This window comes from Pituophis catenifer, unplaced genomic scaffold (genome assembly GCF_029215685.1).
Source record: "Pituophis catenifer annectens isolate HBS135680 unplaced genomic scaffold, rPitCat1.0.hap2 SCAF_14, whole genome shotgun sequence".
NCBI classification, from domain to species: Eukaryota; Metazoa; Chordata; class Lepidosauria; order Squamata; family Colubridae; genus Pituophis; species Pituophis catenifer.
Genome location: NW_027256894.1, coordinates 4,427,931 through 4,449,846, shown reverse-complemented (window position 1 = coordinate 4,449,846; position 21,916 = coordinate 4,427,931). Strand labels below are relative to the sequence as shown.

Sequence of the window (21,916 nt, the reverse complement as noted above, 5' to 3'; positions counted from 1 at the left end):
CTCCTTAGGGCCCCAACAGAAAGCAGTTGTTGGAGCTAAGCAGCCATCACGAGAAAGAGCTGCAAAACAGCTGATTCAGTTCAAATTGGATCTGGCTGAGAAGGAGGCTCAACAGAAGCACCTCACTGAGGACTAGGAGCATTGGCTTTCCAAGCAGAGGGAAGACCTGCAGGAGTCCAAGGCCAGGTACCGGCACCTGGAGGCTCAACAAGCTGAGATGGTCAGCCAGTTCCAGGCCATGATGCAGTCCCACTGGAACAAGGTCCTCCGGCTCTTCGCCACCAGAGACACTTCCCTCCAGCCTTCACCCAAAGCCCCGTACCAGGAGGCTGAAGCAGACCCCAAGTCGGAATTTCTGCCCCCCTCTGCCCCACACAAAAAGACCCCCAAAGGGGGAGACTCTCTGCAGCAACACAAACATTCATTGCATATATCCCACCCAGGGGGTGTAGTTTGAGGACCCTTAATTTAGTGCAATATAAAAAATGCAAATAATTTTTCTGCGGACCACCAAAATTTTCTCACGGACCCCCAGTGGTCCACGGACCACCAGTTGGCGACTGCTGGTTTAGGAGGCTTCTAAGGGAAGGACCAAAGAGCATAAACTCCAAATAATTAATAGAAATAACTTGGGATAAGCTACCGCACGAAGTATTTTCCGATTCCTGTGCAGGTATGACATTGAAATAGAAGAAAAAAAAACAGGAAGAACAAAAGAGAAGGATGATCGGCTGGCCAGAAGGTTGTGGAGACTCTTATTTTTTTTAACACAACTGGACAACATTTTCAACAGCATAGTTACAGATAACCCCAAGTACCAGCACTGAAACGGCTTCGGGGAAAAAAGGTGTTTTTTTAAAAAACTGCTCCCCGTGTCAGTTAAACTAATTAAAGCTTTAGCTGACTAATCTACGAATTAAGTTAATTACAACTTGCTAGCCTGGGGGGAAAAGTCCAGTTTTAACAAACAGATCCAGTGGAAAACAGGAGGATGTTTCATCCAAGGTACACAGATAGTAACAGATCTATTATCCCTATTATGTATATACCAATAGTTTAGGGACCCCACAACCTTAAATTGCCTGGTCTATTTTTTAAAAAATGTTTTTTTTAACTGCTGACTTTTTCATATAGCTTATATAAAATTTTTGTGAAATGTTCAGTAGGTATTTCCAGGGACATCCTTCCCTGCCCTTAGAAATGAGTAAATAATGCCATTTTTATTATTGTTACTGATTAATACTCAAGTTCTGATCAAGATACTCAGCAGATAAACTGAGCAATATAAAATTCAAATCAAATTAACCACAGCACCTTTAACAAGCAAGCAAATCACATTTTTTTAAAACTTTAATTGCTTCATAAACAGGCAGCAAATTTTTCATATGCCCCGTAATTCTAGAAACTTCGTCTGCGTACCTGACTAACCTAAAAATTAACCTGGGCGTTTAGGCGATTTTGCAGACGATCGGATACAGCAAAGAAATGAGAAAATTCTCGTAAAAGGAGCAGAAAGGAAAGGAGGAGGCAGGGTTTTAAGTATCCTCTCTTCCCCAGGGCAAAATCTCTCATCACAGAGCCTTTTTATACCTTTTATGTCTTTTAGGGCTGCTAAAGGAAGGATATTCAACACACCAAGGTAAATGCTTTCTGACATTTTGCTAAAAAAAAAAAAAGAAAAAAAAAAGGATATTCCCCATAATTTTCCTCGTAGGATTTGAACGTCTTAATTTCCAGTTAGTTCATTGGTAGAAATAATACATATTCCAGTACAGTCTGCCTCCATGTCAGTACCAATTAAAGTCTTGCCATTGCATTGTCTCAGCTTCCTCATTGCCCATTATGAAGGATAGCCAAGAAGCATGGTGGCCCACGTAGGTAGGACGCTGGGTTGGAAGTTAGTAAGCCTGCTATCAACCCTGAAGCTGACTTGACCGAAGCCATCTTGGAGCTTCAGTGCTGCCACAGTGGAGTTGAGGGTCAGGGTGGGGGGGGGGATTAGAGATAGCTGGGGGTTTTGTAGCCAAAACAAAATACTTCCTCTTGGGAACCAAGGACGTTCTCACACCTGGTCAGAGGAAGGGGGAGTGATGTCACCAGGCAACCAAACAGAGCCGTGATTGGACCATGTGACTGATTGTTTTGAGAAAGTGAGAAACTTTTACTTTTAATTAGGTGAAAACTTCAGAGTTGGTTTTCACCAGATCTGTGCCAACATGATATATCCAATAAATCTATTCTTTGAGGAATCTACCTGCCTCAGAGTTTTGCTTACTATGGGTCTATTACTTGGAACCCTGACACCTGCCTCTGAGACCCCAGAGCTACCATGGGGTGGGGTGAGCTCCTGTCCTTCGTTCCAGCTCCTGCGGGGGTCATGAAAGGAGCACCCCATTTGGATGTCCCCTGGGCTACAGTGATATATCACCAGCTAATCCTTTCAACCTGGAAGGACCTCAGTGCTTCTGACACGAGTGTGATGCGATGAAGGTTAACTGTGGGGTGACCTTAACAGGAATTATTGTCTTCTCTACTTCCCACATCCATGGAAGTGAAAAAGAGATGGACCAGGATTAAGGGGGCTGGGCCCTACAGGCAGAAGAACTAAAAATTATGAACAGGCTCTGGATTCCAGTTTTACCATCCTTCTTCAAACTACAGTGTCATACTTGGCACACAACTGAGCATCTGAAAGAATTTGGATTGCATAGACTCTATTGTAGTGCTTCTCAACCTGAAGATGTATGGACTTCAACTCCCAGAATTCCCCAGTCAGCATTCCCCGGACTAGCAATGAAGATGCTATCTAGTTAGGGTAATGAAACGTCGGCAAGAAAACAACCAAGCTCAGAGAACACTGAGGACCCCACAGTCCTCGTCCTCCTCATCCGCCTTCGCACACTCTCTTCTAGCACTGATGATGTTACCTAGTTGGGTCATGAAATGTCTGCAAGAAATCAACCAAGCTCGGAGAGAACGAAAGGCGCCTCTTACTAATTGCATTTAACGGACCGATTGAACAGTAATTAGAATGTAGGTCTTTCTTCTTCTTCTTAAGGGTGGTAATATCTAGGACAGTGATGGCTAACCTTTCTGCCATTGTGTGTCAGGAGCCGGGATGGTGGTTGCGTGTGCGTGCCCACACCCATAATTATATACCCATAATTATATGCCCCCGCAACCCCCGCCCCCCTGCTCCTGGCACGCAATGGCCCAGTAGGCCCGTTTTTCTCTCTCACCAGGCTCCAGAGCCTTTCTAGGAGTCTGGGGAGGGTGAAAACAGCCTTCCCCACCCCTGCGGAGGTCCTCCGGAGGCTGGAAATGGCCCGTTTGCCAACTTCCTGTCCCACCGGAAGTTGACAAACGCGCCATTTAGGACCTCCAGAGGGTTGGGAAACGCCGTTTTTGCCCTCCCCAGACTCCTAGAAAGGCTCTGGAGCCTGGTGAGACAGAAAAACGGGCCTTCCCCATTACTCCGTGAGGCTTTCCGGAAGCAGGAAACAACCTGTTTCCCTACTTCTGGTGGGCCCAGAAGGCCCGAAAATCAGCTGGCCGGCATGCGCATGCACACCGGAGCTGAGCTCGTGTGCCCATTGATATAGCTACACATGTCATAGGTTTGCCATCACGGATCTAGGATATAGAGCTGTGCTGTCTATACCACAAACCCTCATTTAATGGTTTAGCAGTCTTTGATCAAAAACTTTAAAATGTGTTCATACACTCTAGTCTTCTGTGAGTGAATCTTATTCACGTGTAAAATCAGTTCAGATTTGATGAACACCCCTTCTCCCCAATAGATAATAATAATAATGGACTCAGAGGGGGTAAGTGTTGCCCATAAAAGCTGAGTGTTAACTGAAAGTATAAATAATGAAGCCAAGATCAGAGCCAACCAATCCACACCTTTTAATTAGCTCTGGGGGACTGAGGATCAAACCAGTGCCTTTCCAGCTTTTAATTGATTACCTAATTTAAAAAAGCCCTGATGCTGAAACAGGAGGCCAAAGCAGGCAGTAAAATTAATTAGTTTTTTCAACAGAAGAAAAAGTGGTGGCACTGTAATGTCAACAAAATTAACAACCGAATTAATCTATGTATACAGCTGACAAATACATTTTAAACTGATTTGTCCTTTTTATTTTTCTCAGAGCAGCTCCCATATTCCGGGACTATCAAAAACGGGCCAGTCCAGATGACAATGATGCTTGGCAGGGTTTATTTGAAGGGTGATGGGTTAATAGCTGTCCAAAAATGCACCCATGAAATTCTAGCTGATTAAATCGCAAAATTCCTTGGATTGAAATGTTAGAATTTTAGGAAAAATGTAATGTAAAAGTAGAAGGCAAATAAACCTTCTTTTGAAATCTCTTTCACCAGGTTTATGGTAACGATAGCAAAAAATACCGTACCTCCAGGGCGTAATTCTGGAAGACGCTGGTGCTGCTTGGGCTACAAGAGGAAACCACCTCGGATTTTGAAACGGAGCCTAAAAACCAAAAGGACATTGTAAAAGCAAATATTTACACTAGGCCTAGAAAAGAAGATCTCCTCCCAGCTGCCCGCTCCCTTTATTTCAAAGAGAAAGGAATAATAACAATAACAACAACAACAATAGAAATAATTAAAATGTATTTGCCACCCGACTCCCAGAAACTCTGGGAAGTTTATCTATTCTTTAGATTAGATTAACAGAGTTGGAAGGGACCTTGTAGGTCATCTAGTCCAACCCCCTGCCCAATTAGGAGACCCTACACCATTTCTGATAGATGGCAATCCAGTCTCTTCTTGAAAGCACACAGTGATGAAGCTCCCACAACTTCCGAAGGCAACTTCTGTTCCATTGATTGTTCTCAGTAAATTTCTCCTTATTTTTAGGTTGAATCTCTCCTTGTTCAGTTTCCATTCATTATTCCTTGTCTGGCCTTCAGGTGCCTTGGAAAACAGTCTGACCCCCTCCTCTCTGTGGCAGCCCCTCAAATATTAGAAGACCGCTATCATGTCTCCCCTGGTCCTTCTCTTCTCTTCACTAGACTAGCCATGCCCAGTTCCGGTAACCGTTCTTCATATGTTTTAGCCTCCAGTCCCCTAATCTTCCTGGTTGCTCTTCTCTGAACTTTTTCTAAAGTCTCAACATCTTTTTTATAGTGTGGTGACCAAAACTGGATGCACTATTCTAGATATATTTAAAACATTAAAGAAGACATTAAAATGACAAAAAAACCAACAACCAATGAGGGCAAAGATGGCAGGAGAGAGACAAGTCCTTCTCGTATTGCCCTCAAGAAGGAATCTTTCAGCTTTAGAGACTATTCTAGATTTCTTTCATGAAACCCGCGAGATGTCAGTATTCTTCAACCCTTATTTTATCTGAAACCTTGCAAGGATTTCTATTTTGTAAGACTGACTCCTTTGGGCCGATTCTAATGCCTTCTGGAAGGAGAGGTGGCTATCCCGCCAGTTCATAGGGTGACAGGAGTTTCCCAAGCCCATGTCAGCTGACGAAATGAAAGCAGACGAGGGGAAAAACAACAGCAGCTCTCTTACCGCAGTGCGAGGAACGTTTCGAGGAGCCGTTGTGAGAAGCGGCACTTTCGAGACTGGTGGAGCTCAGGCCGATGCCCTTGAAAGCTGACGACGCATCGTCCCGAGGAGAAGAGCTGCTTTCCAGATCGTTGCACATGTCTTCATCGGTTAGCGAGGCAGATTCTGAATCCAGGGCCCCGAGGGACGACAAGCTCGCTCGGTCCGAGTTTTGATCCTGAAACGAGAACAGGTATTGGAGCGGGGGGTAGGTTGGGAGTTGCTACAGATCCACATCTGGTAGCAAACACCTAGCGTGGGTGTCAGCAAACTGTAGCTCTGGAGCCACATGTGGCTCTTCGGGCCCTCTGCTGTGGTTCCCTGTCGGGTGATCCCACCACTGGCTGGCCCTGCCCCTCACTCTCCCCTGGCCTGAGAAGGTAAGGGCGACGGCGGGTGATGGAGAAGCGGCTAGGGCAGAGACAGAGAGATACGGGGAGTGGGGGGGAGGAGAGAGAGAGATGTCAAAAGGGTTTTGTGGTTCCCGGTGTTTTTTAACAATCGGTTCTCTGCCCTAATGACTGGCTGGGTAGGCGTGGCTAGAGGGTCATGTGACTGGTGGAAGTGAGTGATGTCGAGTTGGCCACGCCCACCCAGGTTTTGTGGCTCCCAGTGTTTTCTTTTCTGTGGGAAACGGGTCCAAATGGCTCTTTGAGTGTTTAAGGTTGCAGACCCCTGATCTAGCGGCAAAGCACTGCAGGTGGTCCTTGGCTCAAGACTATTCGAAGTGCACCCACTGTCAACTCTGAAGCTGGCCTGACTGAGGCCATCTTGGAGGCTTCAGTGCTGCCACACGGGAGATGAGGGATAGGGAGGGGGAAATAGAGATAGCTGGGGTTTTGTAGCCAAAACTAAATAGTTGCCAGGATTCCGAGTAACACCCCCAACGAAAGAAAACTCCAAGTGGTTTTCCAGGGACCGGATTCGGCCATGGGTGCTTAGATCTGGCCTGCGGGCCCGGCCTGGAAACTGCCTCTGCCAGCGAAAACAGAGCTCTGGAGGACCGCATGTGGAAGCTGTTGCAGCTAAAAATGGAGCTTGCAAGGGCCACATGCGGCCTTCCAGAGCTCCGTTTTTGCTGGCAGAGGATTGCAGGAGGTCATTGTGGCTGAAAACGGAGCTCGGGAGCCTGTTTTCTCTGCCAGAGTGCTCGGGCCACCAAAGGCGTCCCCAATACGAGTGACGTCGAGCTGGTCACGCCCCCCCCAAGGTCAAACACAACCCTGATGCGTCCCTCAGTGAAATCGAGTTTGACACCCCTGACCTAGGATTTTCAGAGCCTTGAAAGGTAACTCCTGTGGAGCCGAAGAAGTGTTCAACCCTGAGCCATCAAGGGGTGAGGAAGGGCAACCAGCCACACCGGAATCACTGCTGAACTGTGTATTTTCACGGCAACCCTTCAAAAGCCTTTACCTTCGATGCTGCCGTGTAGGTGGCGAACTTCGAATACCACCTGCTGGCCTTCTCCGCCACCCCTTTCCCTGCAGAAAACATGCTGCTCTTCAGAACATCGAAAGTCGGGGTCAGGAGCGTGTCCAGGTTGAAGGAGGTTGGAGAGGCGAGCGTTACTGCACCGGCCATGTCTTGAGATTGTCCCCTCGACAAATTGTTGGGAGAGAACACGGGAGAGGACCAAAGCCGGTCCCTTCCTCTTTCGTTTTTCACCTGGTAGCTCTTGGATTTGGGGAGCACTATCGGCCTGGGTGAGTTTGGCGGGAGGCTGGATCTTCGGCACGGCTGGCCTAAGGTCGGGCTTTTTTTGTTGGGGTTCTTGTCGTTGTAGGCCTTTTGCAGATCGATGCTGGGGGTCCGGCTTGTCAAAGGGCTGCTCATATTATTCATGTACATCTCGATCTCTTCGGCTAAATCGCGCCTTGCCGATGGGGTGGAGGCCCTTTTGTCCTCGCCCTCGCCCTCCTCCTTTTCTTCCTTCCCTTGCCCTGTCTCAGCGGCCAGCAAGGAGAGCGGATCAAACCCAGTTTCGACATTAACTTTCTCGATGGGCTTTACCGGAACACTTATGGCCCGCTGGATCTTCTTTGGCTTCTTATGCATCGGCTTCGCAGGTTTCACTTGCGGGATGGGTTCGTTATCCAGGTCTTCCAAATCGAATATAACCGGAGACTCGGTCTTATCCGCGAGACCGTTCTCATAGGCTACATCTTCATCGCTAGATTCTTTTTCCAAATTGCTTTTCCGAGCAGGTCCCAAAGCAGCTGGTCGGAGGTTGAGAGTCTTCGGCCTCATTCTTTTCTCAAACATTTTAGAAAGGATTTTGGCATCCACGCCCAGTTTCTCCACAATTTCTTCGGGTCTGGCTTCCTGATTGATCTGATTCTTCATGAGCTCCATTAGAGCATCTCCACTCAATTTTCTGTTGCGCCAAACGATCCGTTTGTGTTCCGTTTCAGCTGCATTTAAATGTTTGTTTCTCAGCATTTCAGCCTTAGAGACTCCCGTTTTATTGATATTGTCAAAACAAGAGAAGAGCAATCCTGCAGAGGTTTCTGGAAAGAAAAAAAAAAAAGCATGGACAAGATCCAAGGATATTACATTAAGTTACTAAAACTCCAGCAGATTCACAGGACCCCCTTAATATGCTCACAGGGTTTTGCTGTAGTTTTTTTTTAAAATGGAAAGGATACAAGTCTTATTTTTCTATTCAATTCGTGATGAGTTTTTGTTCTGACCCGGCTCCTAAACATGGTTGATTTAACTGTAGTTAAATCAATGATTCCTTTATTACGAGCGCCAGCAGCCCCGGCAAAAAGTTTCTCTCTTTCAGCAGGCTAACAAGTCTGCCCAGCAGGGAGATGAATAGTTGTCTGCCACACCTATTCATCTCCGCCCCCTGCTTTTTATCCCCAGAGCTAGGGTGGGGCTTCGCTAGCAGCAATGGCTCTTTTGTTCCAAGGACCGGCCCATAGATTTCCACTGCTCTCCTCTCCTCTGCCTTCTGCACATCCGCGCATCAGGCACAGGACCCAGCTGTTCTTCCCTTTCCTCATCAGCCACCTCCAGGGGGCTGTTGACTCTGCATCTGAGGATACAGTCCAGCCTCCGCCTCTGTGTCTCTCTCTCTCTCTCTCTCTGCCAGCTCCATTCTCTCTTCCCCCTCAGAGCTCTCAGGTTGCCTTGATGCTGACCCTGACTCCCACGCCTCCTCCTCCTCTGATTTGGCTGCTGGAGGGGCCAGCAGCCGATAGGCCACAACAGTTTTCAGGAAAATCTGGCCATTAGTGAAGACGTGTGCAAGTCAATTATCAATAAAGTTCACCCATGCTTAGAAAGAACTCTCAGTCACATCAGCTTACCTATAGCCCTGTCTCCTGCTGCATCTGATATTTTGCCAGTTGTATCATTAACACGAACGATCCTTGAACCGAGCTTGACACAGCTGGAATTTTGATAATTCAACGCGGGGAGGCAGTCACCGCTTCCCTTTCCACTCTCAATTTCAGATACTATATGCACACAAAAATGCACGAGAACTGATCAAAAGTTAGACTTACTCTTAATCAAAGGCTGAAAGTACTCAATTTATTATTCTTTAACCTAGGTTATTATCAACTATTGATTTTTATGGAGCCTGGAATGTCAGCAAATATGTCTGAATAGAAGCCTGATTATGGGAACCGGCCTTAGCCCAAAATGTCATCAATAAAATGTTGTCATTGAGACTAGCGTATCAGCAACATCTATGAACAGAAGCCACAATCTCTCATACAAAGTTTGTTTCAACGTGCATCTTCCTTTAAACCAGGGGTTTTCCAAAGGTGGTCTGGGAACCCGGGAGTCACTTTCAGGTTTGTGAAATCTAATAAATAAATACTGTAACATTTCTGATGTTTCATTTGTAATATAATCTATATTGAGGAATATAACCCATACATTGAAATACTTTGGGTAATCATTATTTGACTGATTATCAATCAAATTGTCATTATCAAATGATTATCAAATATCATTTTTAAGCACCCAAAAGGATCCTGAGACCAAAATGCTTGAGAACCACTGCTCTAAACCTTTGTAACTATTAATGTGCTATGTAACTGATTTTGCAGAGTTTTCAGGGGGAGAAAATTAAATCTACATTTTGGTCAAGTTTTTACTTAAGCCAACTTTTAATTTTTTTTTTTGCTTAAGTACCACATAAAAGAGTAAAATAGCTAAACCTATTTCTATCATTCCAGTTATAAGAATTGTGACACCATATTTTTAAACTGTGTATGTTTCTCCATAAATATTTAGGCAATATAATAAATGAGAGTAGACGGGAAGATTAAGAAAAAAATGCAGCCCTTTTAAAACGTCTTCTTTCTTTTCCTTGTCCCAAATATGGGGAAACTATGCTAGACCTCAGAAGGGGACAAATCTTAAGAATGGTGCCCACTGTATTATCTTGCCATGTAGCTGAATATGCCTGTTATTTTTAACTGCATTCAAAGGAGCTTTAGTATATAACTATAACAATGAAAAACCATCAATCTGAAAGTATAGAATAATAATTAAAAAATATGGGTCTCATCTATCTGCCTCTGAGCACATACTTAGTTCACCAAACAGATGTACTTTTGTATGTATTCCAATGGATGTAAATGAATACAGGTAGTTCTCAACTTACCACGATTCGTTTAATGCAGTGTTTCTCAACCTTGGTAGCTTGAAGATGGGTGGGCTTCAACTCCCAGAATCCCCCAGCCAGCAGCGCTGGCTGGGGGATTCTGGGAGTTGAAGTCCACCCATTTTCAAGCTTCCAAGGTTGAGAAACACTGGTTTAATGAATGTTCAAAATTACAACACCACTGAAAAAAAATGACTTGCTGTATGACCGTTTTCCACACTTACAACAGAATACAGAATAACAGAGTTGGAAGGAACCTCAGAGGTCTTCTAGTCCAACCCGCTGCTCAACCAGGAAGCCCTATAGCATTCCAGACAAATGGCTGTCCAATTTCTTCTTAAAAACCTCCAGCGATGGAGCATTCACAACTTCTGGTGGCAAGCTGTTCCACTGGTTAATTGTCCTCACTGCTAGGAAGTTGCAGCATCCCCATGGTCACGTGAGCACTGGCTCGTATTTATGACCATTGCAGTGTCCCGGGGTCATGTAATCCCCTTTTGCGACCTTCTGACAAGCAAAGTCCGTGGGGAAGTCAGATTCACTTAACAACCGGGTTACTAACTTAACAACTGCAGCGACTCACTTAACAACAGGAACTTTGAGCTCCATTGTGATCATAAGGCAAGGATTACCTCCAACATGAAATCTAGCTCGGTTTTTCTGTACATTTCTGCTGGAAGCACCACTATTGGAAACTAAGTGATCTATGACAAGCAAGGAGGACAAATTATTTTAAAGTTTCGCGGTAAAATAACCTTCAAACGAGATGGCAAAATCAACCACGGTTGGAATTGAAACAAATCAAGCCTGAGTATTAAAAAACCAAAAAAAAAAAATCAAATGCAATTGTATTGCATTTGGTACATACAGGAACTTGAGTCGCTCTCTTTTTTCTCATCTCTTTGGTCAATGCTCTTCTGGATGTTTGTTTTTCCTTGCTTAACTGCTTCTTTAGACAACTTATATAAGAGATCGGAATGGTCCCCTATTAAAACAAAACAAATAAAATCAATTTTAAAAAACAGGATAAAACATATCTTAAAATAGGGCAACATAAATCCTCAAATGAGGGGATGATGATTGCGTGGCTTGTTTTATTTTTCAATTATTGTATGGAGAAAAAAAACCCTGCATCATAGCTGAAATTTAATAAAAGCATGGGCCTCTAAATCAGGACCGTATTCCTCCCCCCCCCCCCCAGACTGAAGATCTCATCTAAGCTTCTAAATGGAGCCAGGACCAAATATCTATTTGATTTCCGTAGAATTTAAATTAAATTGAGATGCAATTAATTAAGTAGAGCTCATAAAATTATTGCTTGTAGTGTCAAGCCCTGTTGGCAGTGCCATCCATTTACTACCAGTTTTTAGCAAAAACGCTGAAAATGCAGTGTTGGCTTCTTAACAACTGATGCAAAAAAAAAAAAAAAAGGTTGAAAATCTAGGTCTGGTCACACGAAGACCTGTTTTATGACCATCACAACTTATGACCATTATTGTCTGGCTGCATTACCGTCATAACTCAGGGACCACCTGTCCCTACTTTAGTTAAGACTGCCTATAGCAGGGGTGAGGAACTATGCCCCCTTCATGACCTGTGAACTTCAACTCCCAGAATTCCTGAGCCAGCCATGCTGGCTCAGGAATTCTGGGAGTTGAAGTCCACAGGTCATGAACGGGGCATATTTCCCCACTCCTGGATAATAGCATGGAGTTATCTTTGCCTCCTGGCTATTCCTTTTGGTCTACTTTCCTTTAAGCACTGAGGAACTATGTCGGTGGGTGTGTTTCTAGGCACCTTTCGTTCCCCTCTTGGTCTTCACCCCCTCTTAATTTCATTTATGGCTTCATAAATGAAATCAGAGGAGCCTTGGTAGTACAGTGGTTTAATGCACCCTGTAATTAACACAGCTGCCTGCAATTTCTGCAGGTTCGAATCTTACCAGGCTCAAGGTTGACTCAGCCTTCCATCCTTTCTAAGGTAGGTTAAATGAGGACCCAGTTTGTGGGGGCAATAAACTGACTTTGTATAAATATACAAAAGTATGAAGGCTATTGCTTAACGCATTGTAAGCCGCCCTGAGTCTCCGGAGAAGGGTGGCATATAAATCAAATAAAAATAAAAAATAAAATAAATAAAATAAATTACATTTCAAGTTTATAAAAAATTCTATTTAATTAATACTGCGAGCACCTTTCAGCACTCAATCAACAATCTAGATAAAGGTCGAACAGATGAATAAATACATTTGTAAACTCTGGAGCTGAAGAGTATGATCTGTTTTTCCTTTCCTAGAATTCCTGATGTTCTTTGTTTTCCAGAAATTGGTTGCTAGCTATTAATGTGCGACCATCTATTTCTCTATTACTTATACCCTGTTTTATTGCAAAGATTGTATTTAATGTTTTTTTAATACGATCCACGGTAGTTAATTCTTAATTTTATATCCATACTGCACATTTGTTTAATCTTTCTATTTCCAGTTTCTGTAATGGTTTGTACAATTTGATTTATTACTGCTAATCTGATCGTTTTGCCTTTAATTTATTCAAGGAGGACTCATCAGCTTCAACAGAAACCAGAAAGGGAAAAGTACAGAAACAGGAAGTGGACATTAATATTTATTATTTGGGAGGGTTTCCAGTTTGCCTGAAATGGTCTTGTAACATTGAGGCAGAGGCAAGTCTCAAACTTTTGCTGCATTTAAGATTTGTATTCAGGTCCATGTTTCTTTGAATGCACGTTTCCATTAGAGCACTGACTACAATGACATGTTGTGTAATTTTTACTGGCTGTTAATATTTAATAACTTTAATATATGAGCAATCTATAGTGCTGCTATCAGTTCTTTTTTTAGCATGATCATTGTGCTTATTTATGTATTTAAGTAAAGATAAAGGTTCCCCTCGCACATATGTGCTAGCCGTTCCTGACTCTAGGGGGCGGTGCTCATCTGTTTCAAAGCCGAACAGCCAGTGCTATCTGAAGACATCTCCGTGGTCATGTGGCCGGCATGACTCAATGCCAAAGGCGCATGGAACGCTGTTCCCTTCCCACCAAAGGTGGCCCCTATTTTTCTACTTGCATTTTTTACATGCTTTCAAACTGCTAGGTTGGCAGAAGCTGGGACAAGGAACGGGAGCTCACCCTGTTACGCGGCACTAGGGATTCGAACCGCTGAACTGCCGACCTTTCGATCAACAAGCTCAGTGTTTTAGCCACTGAGCCACCACATCCCTGAGTCACCGCATCCCTATTTATGTATTTAGCGTATGGCAAATACATGGACTTATAGTGGTTCAAATGTTAATGTCCAGTCCACCAGCCATTCAAGGACAGAGTGATCTATGTTGAAAAAATCAGACATTGGGCCAGTGTAAGCTCTTGATGGACATTCAGACACGATGTGGTGGATATTTTGTCAAGGAGCACCACAGTCACACTGATGGGTGGAGACAATAAACAATAAGTCCTGACAGACACCATGTTGGGTACGGATCCTGTTCAGAGTTGACCAATGCTGACGAGGAAGGTCAAAATCTGACAACTTTTGTGTAGGGTCGTCTATGTATCTGTCTGTATCTGGGCACCCAGCAGCCCTTTTGGCTTTCCATTGTGTGTTGATGTCGAAGTTGTTAGACAGCTGTCGGTAGTGTGAACCAAACGACTAGCATCAATTGGTAGCCAGATTACATTGAAGAATTGGTACTTAACGATAGTTGGCAGCCAGAGTTCATCTTTGTAGAACTTCTGGCTGTCTAAATCAGGGGTCTCCAACCTTGGTAACTTTAAGCCTGGAGGACTTCAACTCCCATAATTGAACTTTGCTGACTGGGGAATTCTGGGAATTGAAGTCCACCAGGCTTCAAGTTGCCAAGATTGGAGACCTCTGCCCTAAATACATGGCAACAGATCATTGTGCTAGTAAGTTATTTATTTACTCAGGCTCAGAGGCATCATCACTATGGTGAAAACATTTCTTGTAATTCTAGCAGTCTGAAGTACAAACATTCCTAGAGTTACAAAATAAAAACCACACACAAATGATTTACCAGAAAGAGTTTTGTGGATGCCGTTTGCAGGCTGCTTCCTTAGAACTCTTTTAAACTGGGTTATTCCTAAAATGACATTCCTTATCTTGGTCCACAGGAAGTAGCCACTCCGATTGCTCGACGGCCAACTGCTTTCCAAAACAGCCTGCAATGACATCAAATGGATATTTAATCACGCATTTCTGAGGATCTTGGCAAAGATTAGATCCTGTTCTGAAAGTTTTATCTTTTCAATACTGTAAGCCGCCCAGAGTTACCCTCTGCCTAGATGGGCAGCCAATAAATAAACAAATAAAAGGTTTTTTTTATTATAATATTTATGTACAACTATTATGTTGTATGTCTATTTGTACATTGCCCAGAGTTGCTGTATAAGGGAGATGGAAGTTTTAAAAATGTAATATAAAAATAAATATGGATAAGCCCGTGTGGAGTATGGAAAGGATGCTGAACTGGCTTGGAAAACAAGGGCTAATCAAAGACAGGGGAGTGAGATGGTATTTCCATCTTATCTGATGCCAAACAATCAATTTACCTTATTGTAGTAACCATAGGTAATGGCATTAGGATCGATGCCGGCTTTCTTCATCTCGAAAAGGACTTTCACGGCTAAGACAGGCTGACCGTATTGCCCGCAGAGCTGCATCAACACCCGGTAGCATACCTGACCAAAAGGAAGAGAGAGAGAGAAGAAACAGGGAAGAGGGGAGAGGGAGAGAGAGAGAGAGAGAAGAGAGGAGAGAGAAGGGACAGGGAGAGAGAGAGAGAGGAGAGAAAGAGGAGAGAAAAGTGAGGAGGCAGAAGAGAGAAGAGAGAAAAGAGAGAGGAGAGAGGGAAGAGGGAGATGGAGAGAGAGAGAGAAGAAAGAGAGAAAGAGGAGAGAGAAGAGAGAGCGGGGAGAGAGAGAGAAGAAAGACAGGAGAGAGGAAGAGAAGAGAAGAGAAGAGAAGAGAAGAGAAGAGAAGAGAAGAGAAGAGAAGAGAAGAGAAGAGAGAGGAAGGGAGGGAGGGAGGGAGGGAGGGATGGATAGATAGATAGATAGATAGATAGATAGATAGATAGATAGATAGAGATAGATAGATAGATAGATAGATAGATAGATAGATAGATAGATAGGTTATTTTTTCACTCTTGGAAAGCTAACACCTGTCAACGGCCTCACTGGCCAGAAAGTCCGTCCCTTTACCTCATCGGGTGGCTCTATTTTTTTCGTGTGCATCTTGCGCAAGACATCGTAGGCCGTCCTCAGGGCCCTCACTTTGGAATGGCAGACGCGGATGTAAGCAGGTAGGCAGATAAACCACAGGCCATAGCAATGGCGCAGCAAACACCTGGACCACATCTGGGGGATGGAGGAATATCTCTTGGCTATCTTGTGCGCAGACTTGATTTCCTGCAGGGAGAGGCAGAAAGGAAGAGGTTAATCACAGCTGCAGCACCACGGTTATTGTGAATAGTGGACCAAATACTGGGATCTCCCATTTCCCCATATATTGGGAAATGAGAAATTAGATTCTAATACCAAGTGAGGAAGGAAGGTCCTGGCTTCTCTTTAAAATCCACCACAGACCTTCAACCTTTGCTTGGGTCACTGAGAAGCAGAGGGCTTGATGATTAGGTTTTGCAACAGCTAAGTTGCACCTCATTTTAACATCCAATTTATCAATTTCATTCTTTTGCCATTATTATTATACTTTTATTCATTAAACATGAAACTCAGTCAACTGAACATTTAAAAATATATCACAAATACCATTGACTGGCGCTAATTGTTGATACGGGTTGCTGCCAGTGTCCTAGGTATCAACCATCCATCATCATCATCATCATCATCATCATCATCATCATCATCATCATTATTATTATTATTATTATTATATTTTTAATTCTCATTTGCTTTGTCACTGTGCTATCATTCTAATATAGTATACACATTAATCCCATCCTTCGTTCTAAAATTAGCTTTCTAAAAGTAATACTTTATTCCTTAGCATACTTCTTTTGTCACTGAAGTTTAATAAATTTATCCTAAGAATCATAGTTTTGGAATCTGGCCTTACAAACTTTGCTTGTTTATCTATCGTATTTATATGGCTGCTTGCTAAACATACAACAAGCATTTGTTATTTGAATCTTGGTCACTTTCAATCTTGGCCAACAAGACCTAAAAAAAAATATAAAGAATAGATAATTCAAAGTCGAAATTAAAAGGAGAGGAATATCTTAATTGTTATGCAAATGATGAAGTATTAATAATTAGAAATCATAAAACTCCACAAGGCAGTTGATGAAATTAATTAAAGGTACTGGTTGCTTTTCCAGACATAAAATCAACAAAGATAACACAAAAACTTAATTTCCAAGGGGAAAAAAATTGTGAATAAAGAGCCTGATATAACAAAAGATCCAGTGAAATGTTTAGGATTTTACTTGATGGGATACAATAAAGACATATTTTAAAACAATTGTAACAAATTATGGAAGGAAATAAAAGAAGACATTGAAAGATGGAAAAGCTTAACATTTCCCTGGCTAAGATTTACAGCAGAAATAAAAACAAATGTACTACCTGAGATGAACTTATTTCAAATGGCACCAATTCAAACCCCAGATTAAAACAAATTGCAGAATTGGCAAAGAACAATTAATAGATTGATATGGAATGAGGAAAAAGAAGAGTAAGATTCTAAATTTTGCACGTCATAGAAGAATAGAATAAAATAGAATAGGATAGGATAGGATAGGATAGGATAGGATAGGATAGGATAGGATAGGATAGGATAGGATAGGATAGGATAGAATAGAATAGAATAGAATAGAATAGAATAGAATAGAATAGAATAGAATAGAATTCTTTATCAGCCAACTGTGATTGGACACACAGGAAATTTGTCTTTGGTGTCTATGCTCTCAGTGTACATAAGGATAAACTACATTCATCAAGAATAAAAAGATACAACACTTAGTGATAGTCAAGGTTACTAATAAGCCATCAAATCATACTAGAAAACAATCAATATAAATCGTAAGGATACAGCAACAAGTTACAGTCATGCAGTCATAGTGTATGAGTGGTGGATGGTGGGAACGATGAGAAGATTAATAGTAGTGCAGACTTAATAAATAATTTGACAGTGTTGAGGGAATTATTTGTTTAGCAGAGTGATGGTGTTTGGGAAAAAACTGTTCTTGTGTCTAGTTGTCCTGGTGTGCAGTGCAAAGGTGGGTTTCAGCAGGTTCTGACCAGTTCTGGAGAACTGGTAGCGGAAATTTTGAGTAGTTCAGAGAATAGATAGTAAAAATTCTGACTGGCCCCGCCCCCATCTATTTTCTGCCTCCCAAATCCCAGCTGATCGGGAGGAAATGGGGATTTTGCAGTATCTTTCCCCTGCCATGCCCACCAAGCCACGCCCACCAAGCCATGCCACACCCACCCAGCCACACCCACAGAACCGGGTAATAAAAAATTTGGAAACCCACCACTGGTGCAGTGCTCTATAGCATTGTTTTGAGGATAGGAGTTGAAACAATTTATGTCCAGGATGTGAGAGGAGAAACTAATTTTTTTCCAATTTGAGGATATATTATAAAGTATGCCATTTATCATGACGCCCGAATGAATAAAATTTCCTATTCGTAGAATATAAGCTACAGAAAGAGCAGATTTAGCTAATGATTTTCACGGATATTGATGATATAAAGGAACAAAGAAGGCAATGATATGAAGTGACATGAAGAGAAAACTCCTTAAAGGCAAGGATAAATCCAAGTATTTTACTACTAGCATTACTGTCAAATACTTCTGATTTCAAAGGCAACGATGGCAAGAGAGATCTGATGACATATGTCGACATGATACATCTCAAGAAATAGACTAAAGGCACATCAAGAATTGCAAAATAAAGGAAGGAATCTGCCGTGGCTAATATATTTGCAACCGGAAAAGTAAAAACTGATTTTAGACCCTGAGAGAGATGAAATACAGGATCAAAATTATTCACTAGGACTTACATACAAAAAATTTTGGGGGCAGACTGTTTCAAAAGAAATGCTTTTATTTGCCACTATAACCCTATAAAAGAAAAAAAAATCTCTCTCTTAATATTATCCAGATCAGATTTTGCATTCTTGCTATGGGATAGCTTGCCTAGATAAAACGCCGTAAAGGAATTAAATTGCATTTACAATTTTCTTCAAGGAGTTTATCTAGACAAGCTATCCCAGCAGCAATCCCACAAGATTTTATGGGCATCTAGTTTGTTATTTCTATTTTCACCTATGTTAACTCTGCATTATACCACAAGTGTATAAATTACCTGTTTTGTTCTTCTGAACACTGGCAAAGGACTGTTTGGGCTGCTGACTTTCGAAGACAATTTACTGTTTTGTATTGTCAGAAGTCCTGCTGGCTGCTCAAATAAATTTTGCTTTAGTACCGGAAATCCATTGTAGCTGAAAAAGAGTAAGGCATACTTTTATTTACTTGTAATCAACAACCCCTGAAGGCTCTTTCGTACTTTGCCATTAAGGTAGAACATCTGGAGCATGTCTAAAATGCTTATTTCCTGAGTGGACCGTATTTTATTTCATCTATTGGAGGAGACCACAAAGTTCTTAAGATGGGCTGCTACTTACAGTAGTGGCCAAAATTGTGGAAACCTTTTGGGAAAAGTGTATTTTTGAGGTTTGATGGCTAATAACACCACTTTTTGGGGGAAGTTTCAAGATAATCCTATTCCACTGCTGGAATGGCCTGGGAATAGCCCAGACCTTAACCCAATTGAAAATCTATGGAGCTGACTAAAGAAACTGGTTAATCAGAAGTGACCCAGCAATAAAACACAAAACTTGACAGTGAATAGAAGCAATCATTCAATCTTGGTTTCACATTATAACAGCTGCAGAACTCAAAGACTTGGTTCACTCCACGGGAAAATGTTGTAAGGCCGTAATTCATGCTAAAGGTTACCCAAATAAGTATTAACTGAGATGGGGATCATTTTTGTAGATCTCGTTTTTTCTATGGTGATAATTTTTGTATATCTCATTTTTTCTACATGTTTCACTTTTCTTCTTTATACTGTAACTGCTACTCTAATAGCAAATCCTTCATAAAAGTTATTGCATTACATCCTTGATTAAATTATTTTTCCACTGGTAAATAATTTTATGGTACTCCTCCCAAAAAGTGGTGTTATTAGCTAGTTTTAGAAAATACACTTTTCCACAATTTTGTGGAAAGGTTTCCACAATTTTGGCCACTACTGTAGTTGTTACTTATTTTTTTTTACCAATGTACTATTTTTAAAATATACATTTCGTTCATATGTTATACAAGATACATTTTCTCTTGGAAAGAAACGCTTCCAAATTCTGAAATCCAGAAGTTTATATTGACATCACTTTCTTGGGCTGCTGAACATCAACCACTGACAAGCCCACTTCCAGGCCCCAAATGGAGCACAGGGGGGTACATGCCCGCGCACCCTCCCCCAAAATGCAATGTGAGCACCCCCGTGCATGCGCCCTGTTGCCCGTGCATCTGCAGCAGAGACCCGAAGACCAGCTGGCCGGTGGGAGGAGTGCAGGCATGCGCGGTGGAGCTGGGCTGGGGCGACGGCTGGCGTGCCCGCAGAGAGGTCTCTGCGTGCCACCTGTGGCACGCGTGCCATAGGTTCGCCATCACTGTCCTAGGGTCTCAGCATCTTTTTTGTATTATAAACCATTAGTGAGCTAGAGAACCAGTACCTGTGAGAATCAAAAGACATGGCAGACTGACCTGGAAGACACACAGTGAGGCTTTGAGGTTTCTCTATGTCATTGCTCAAAACTAGTTGCTGTTCAGGAAACTGTACACTTACTTAAATTTCAGTATTTAAGCAGGATAGATTTTGTTTTTATTTTCACGTGCTATTCAGTTAGACTGACAACTTCATTAGTATTGACCACATTTAAGAATGCAGTTTATAAAGCTTATTTAGTTTTTAGCGAACTAGCAGAAGCAACAGCCCATGAAAATCAATACTAAACCGTAGATTCATTTGGTAGAGGAAAATTAGATGATGGAGGAAAATGGAGTCTCAGAATGGGTGAAAAAGAACAGAAATAAATTATTGTCTGGGACATCAAATAATTAAATTCATTACATGCGTTTTATCTTAATTGGTATGAGAGACTCTTTAGCTGTTGCTGAAGTACAATGAAAAGGTTGTTAGAGCTCAAGTAAAAAATATCTGTTAGAAAGGCTATGCACTGAAATTTTAAACCTCTTTCAAAATAAAGCTCAGTGTAGAATATTCTGCAGTCGTTCAGTCGGGAACGATTAGCACCTATGTGTGAGGGGAACCTTTACCTTTTTATATGACTGCAGTCTGATCGTTGTATGCCGCCCTGAGTCTTCGGAGAGGGGCGGCATACAAATTGAATTAATAAATAATAAATTAATAAATTGTTCATTGAGACTGCTCACTGCCAACCTCTGAAGCTGATATTCTAAATAGGAGCCTTTTCTACGTGCATTTGAACACAAGAGCAGGGGTGAAATGCTCCCGGTTCAGACCGGATCACCCAATCTGGTAGCGATGGAGGCGAGTGGTTCGGAGAACCGGTAGCAAAAATCCCTGCCCACCCACCCCCCATGCCCAGCTCAGCCGCGCGATCATCAGAGGCTTTTTTTATTTTTAAAAGCATTTTTTCTACAACCTCTTCCGACGAAAAAATGCTTTTACAAGTAAAAAAAAAAAGCCTCTGACGATCGCACGGCTCAGCTGGGATCGTCAGAGGCTTCTAAAAGCATTTTTTCTACCTCTTCAGCCGAAGAGGTTGTAGAAAAAATGCTTTTCAAAGGCTCTGACGATCCCAGCTGAGTTGCCTGATCATCAGAGGCTTTTAAAAGCATTTTTTTAACAACCTCTTCGGCTGAAGAGGTTGTAGAAAAAGTGGTTTTAAAAGTTAAAAAAAAAATTACCCCACATTACCCCCCCCACCAAGCCACGCCCACAGAACCGTAGTAACAAATTTTACATTCCACCACTGCACAAGAGAAATACCCTAGTACCAAATCCATGCATAACTAAAATGTGCCCATTTAAACCCACTGAAATGATTGCAGTCAAGAAGTCGAAAACGTTAATTATAATTGCTCAGCTGTAGAAAGCTGCAGGAATGTTTTCTACCAAGAAGACTCTACACCCATTTGCACTACTCAGGTGACCCTGAGGACACAGATAAACCTCCAAGTGGCCTCAACGACTCTCTAAAAGGATGCAAATGACCAGCTGTCTGCAAGGAATATAAATCCTTCCATTCCCCACTATCCAGTCAGAAGCTGAAGAAGCTTCTTGGATGAGAAGTGAAACCGCTTCAAAGAAAAGCCAGAAAGTTCCAGTTGCCTCTTGAAAAAACCACTTTTGGGATTTCACCGGATGGCTTGAAAGATCCCCAGGATTACCTGTATTGATATGGGAGTTCCTCTCCGTTGGGCAGATGAGGGATCTCCGGGGGTGTTACGAAGACGGTGTGCTCGCTCTTGTGGGACTCATCGAGTTCTATAAGCCGTGTGTCGCCGGTCTTGTCTATATCCACCTGTCCAAAATGGATTAGAAAAAGTTATTACATTCCTTGCCAGGAAGTTAGGAACCCTTCAATCCGTGAGCTT

General features: G+C 42.4%; 1 protein-coding gene across 2 annotated transcripts in view; it reads right to left on the bottom strand.

The window, feature by feature from the left end:
- DENND4A (DENN domain containing 4A) overlaps positions 1 to 21,916 on the bottom strand; it is an 81,975-nt gene that overhangs the window by 15,790 nt on the left and 44,269 nt on the right. For both annotated transcript variants that reach the window (XM_070953790.1, XM_070953791.1), the window contains exons 13-22: positions 21,710 to 21,843; positions 18,576 to 18,711; positions 15,446 to 15,652; positions 14,795 to 14,923; positions 14,260 to 14,404; positions 11,076 to 11,192; positions 8,898 to 9,047; positions 6,997 to 8,090; positions 5,548 to 5,761; positions 4,413 to 4,489 (exon numbers count right to left, since the gene is read on the bottom strand). In XM_070953790.1, coding sequence (XP_070809891.1) covers positions 4,413 to 4,489; positions 5,548 to 5,761; positions 6,997 to 8,090; positions 8,898 to 9,047; positions 11,076 to 11,192; positions 14,260 to 14,404; positions 14,795 to 14,923; positions 15,446 to 15,652; positions 18,576 to 18,711; positions 21,710 to 21,843 — 2,403 coding nt within the window. The remainder of the gene's footprint in view (positions 1 to 4,412; positions 4,490 to 5,547; positions 5,762 to 6,996; positions 8,091 to 8,897; positions 9,048 to 11,075; positions 11,193 to 14,259; positions 14,405 to 14,794; positions 14,924 to 15,445; positions 15,653 to 18,575; positions 18,712 to 21,709; positions 21,844 to 21,916) is intronic.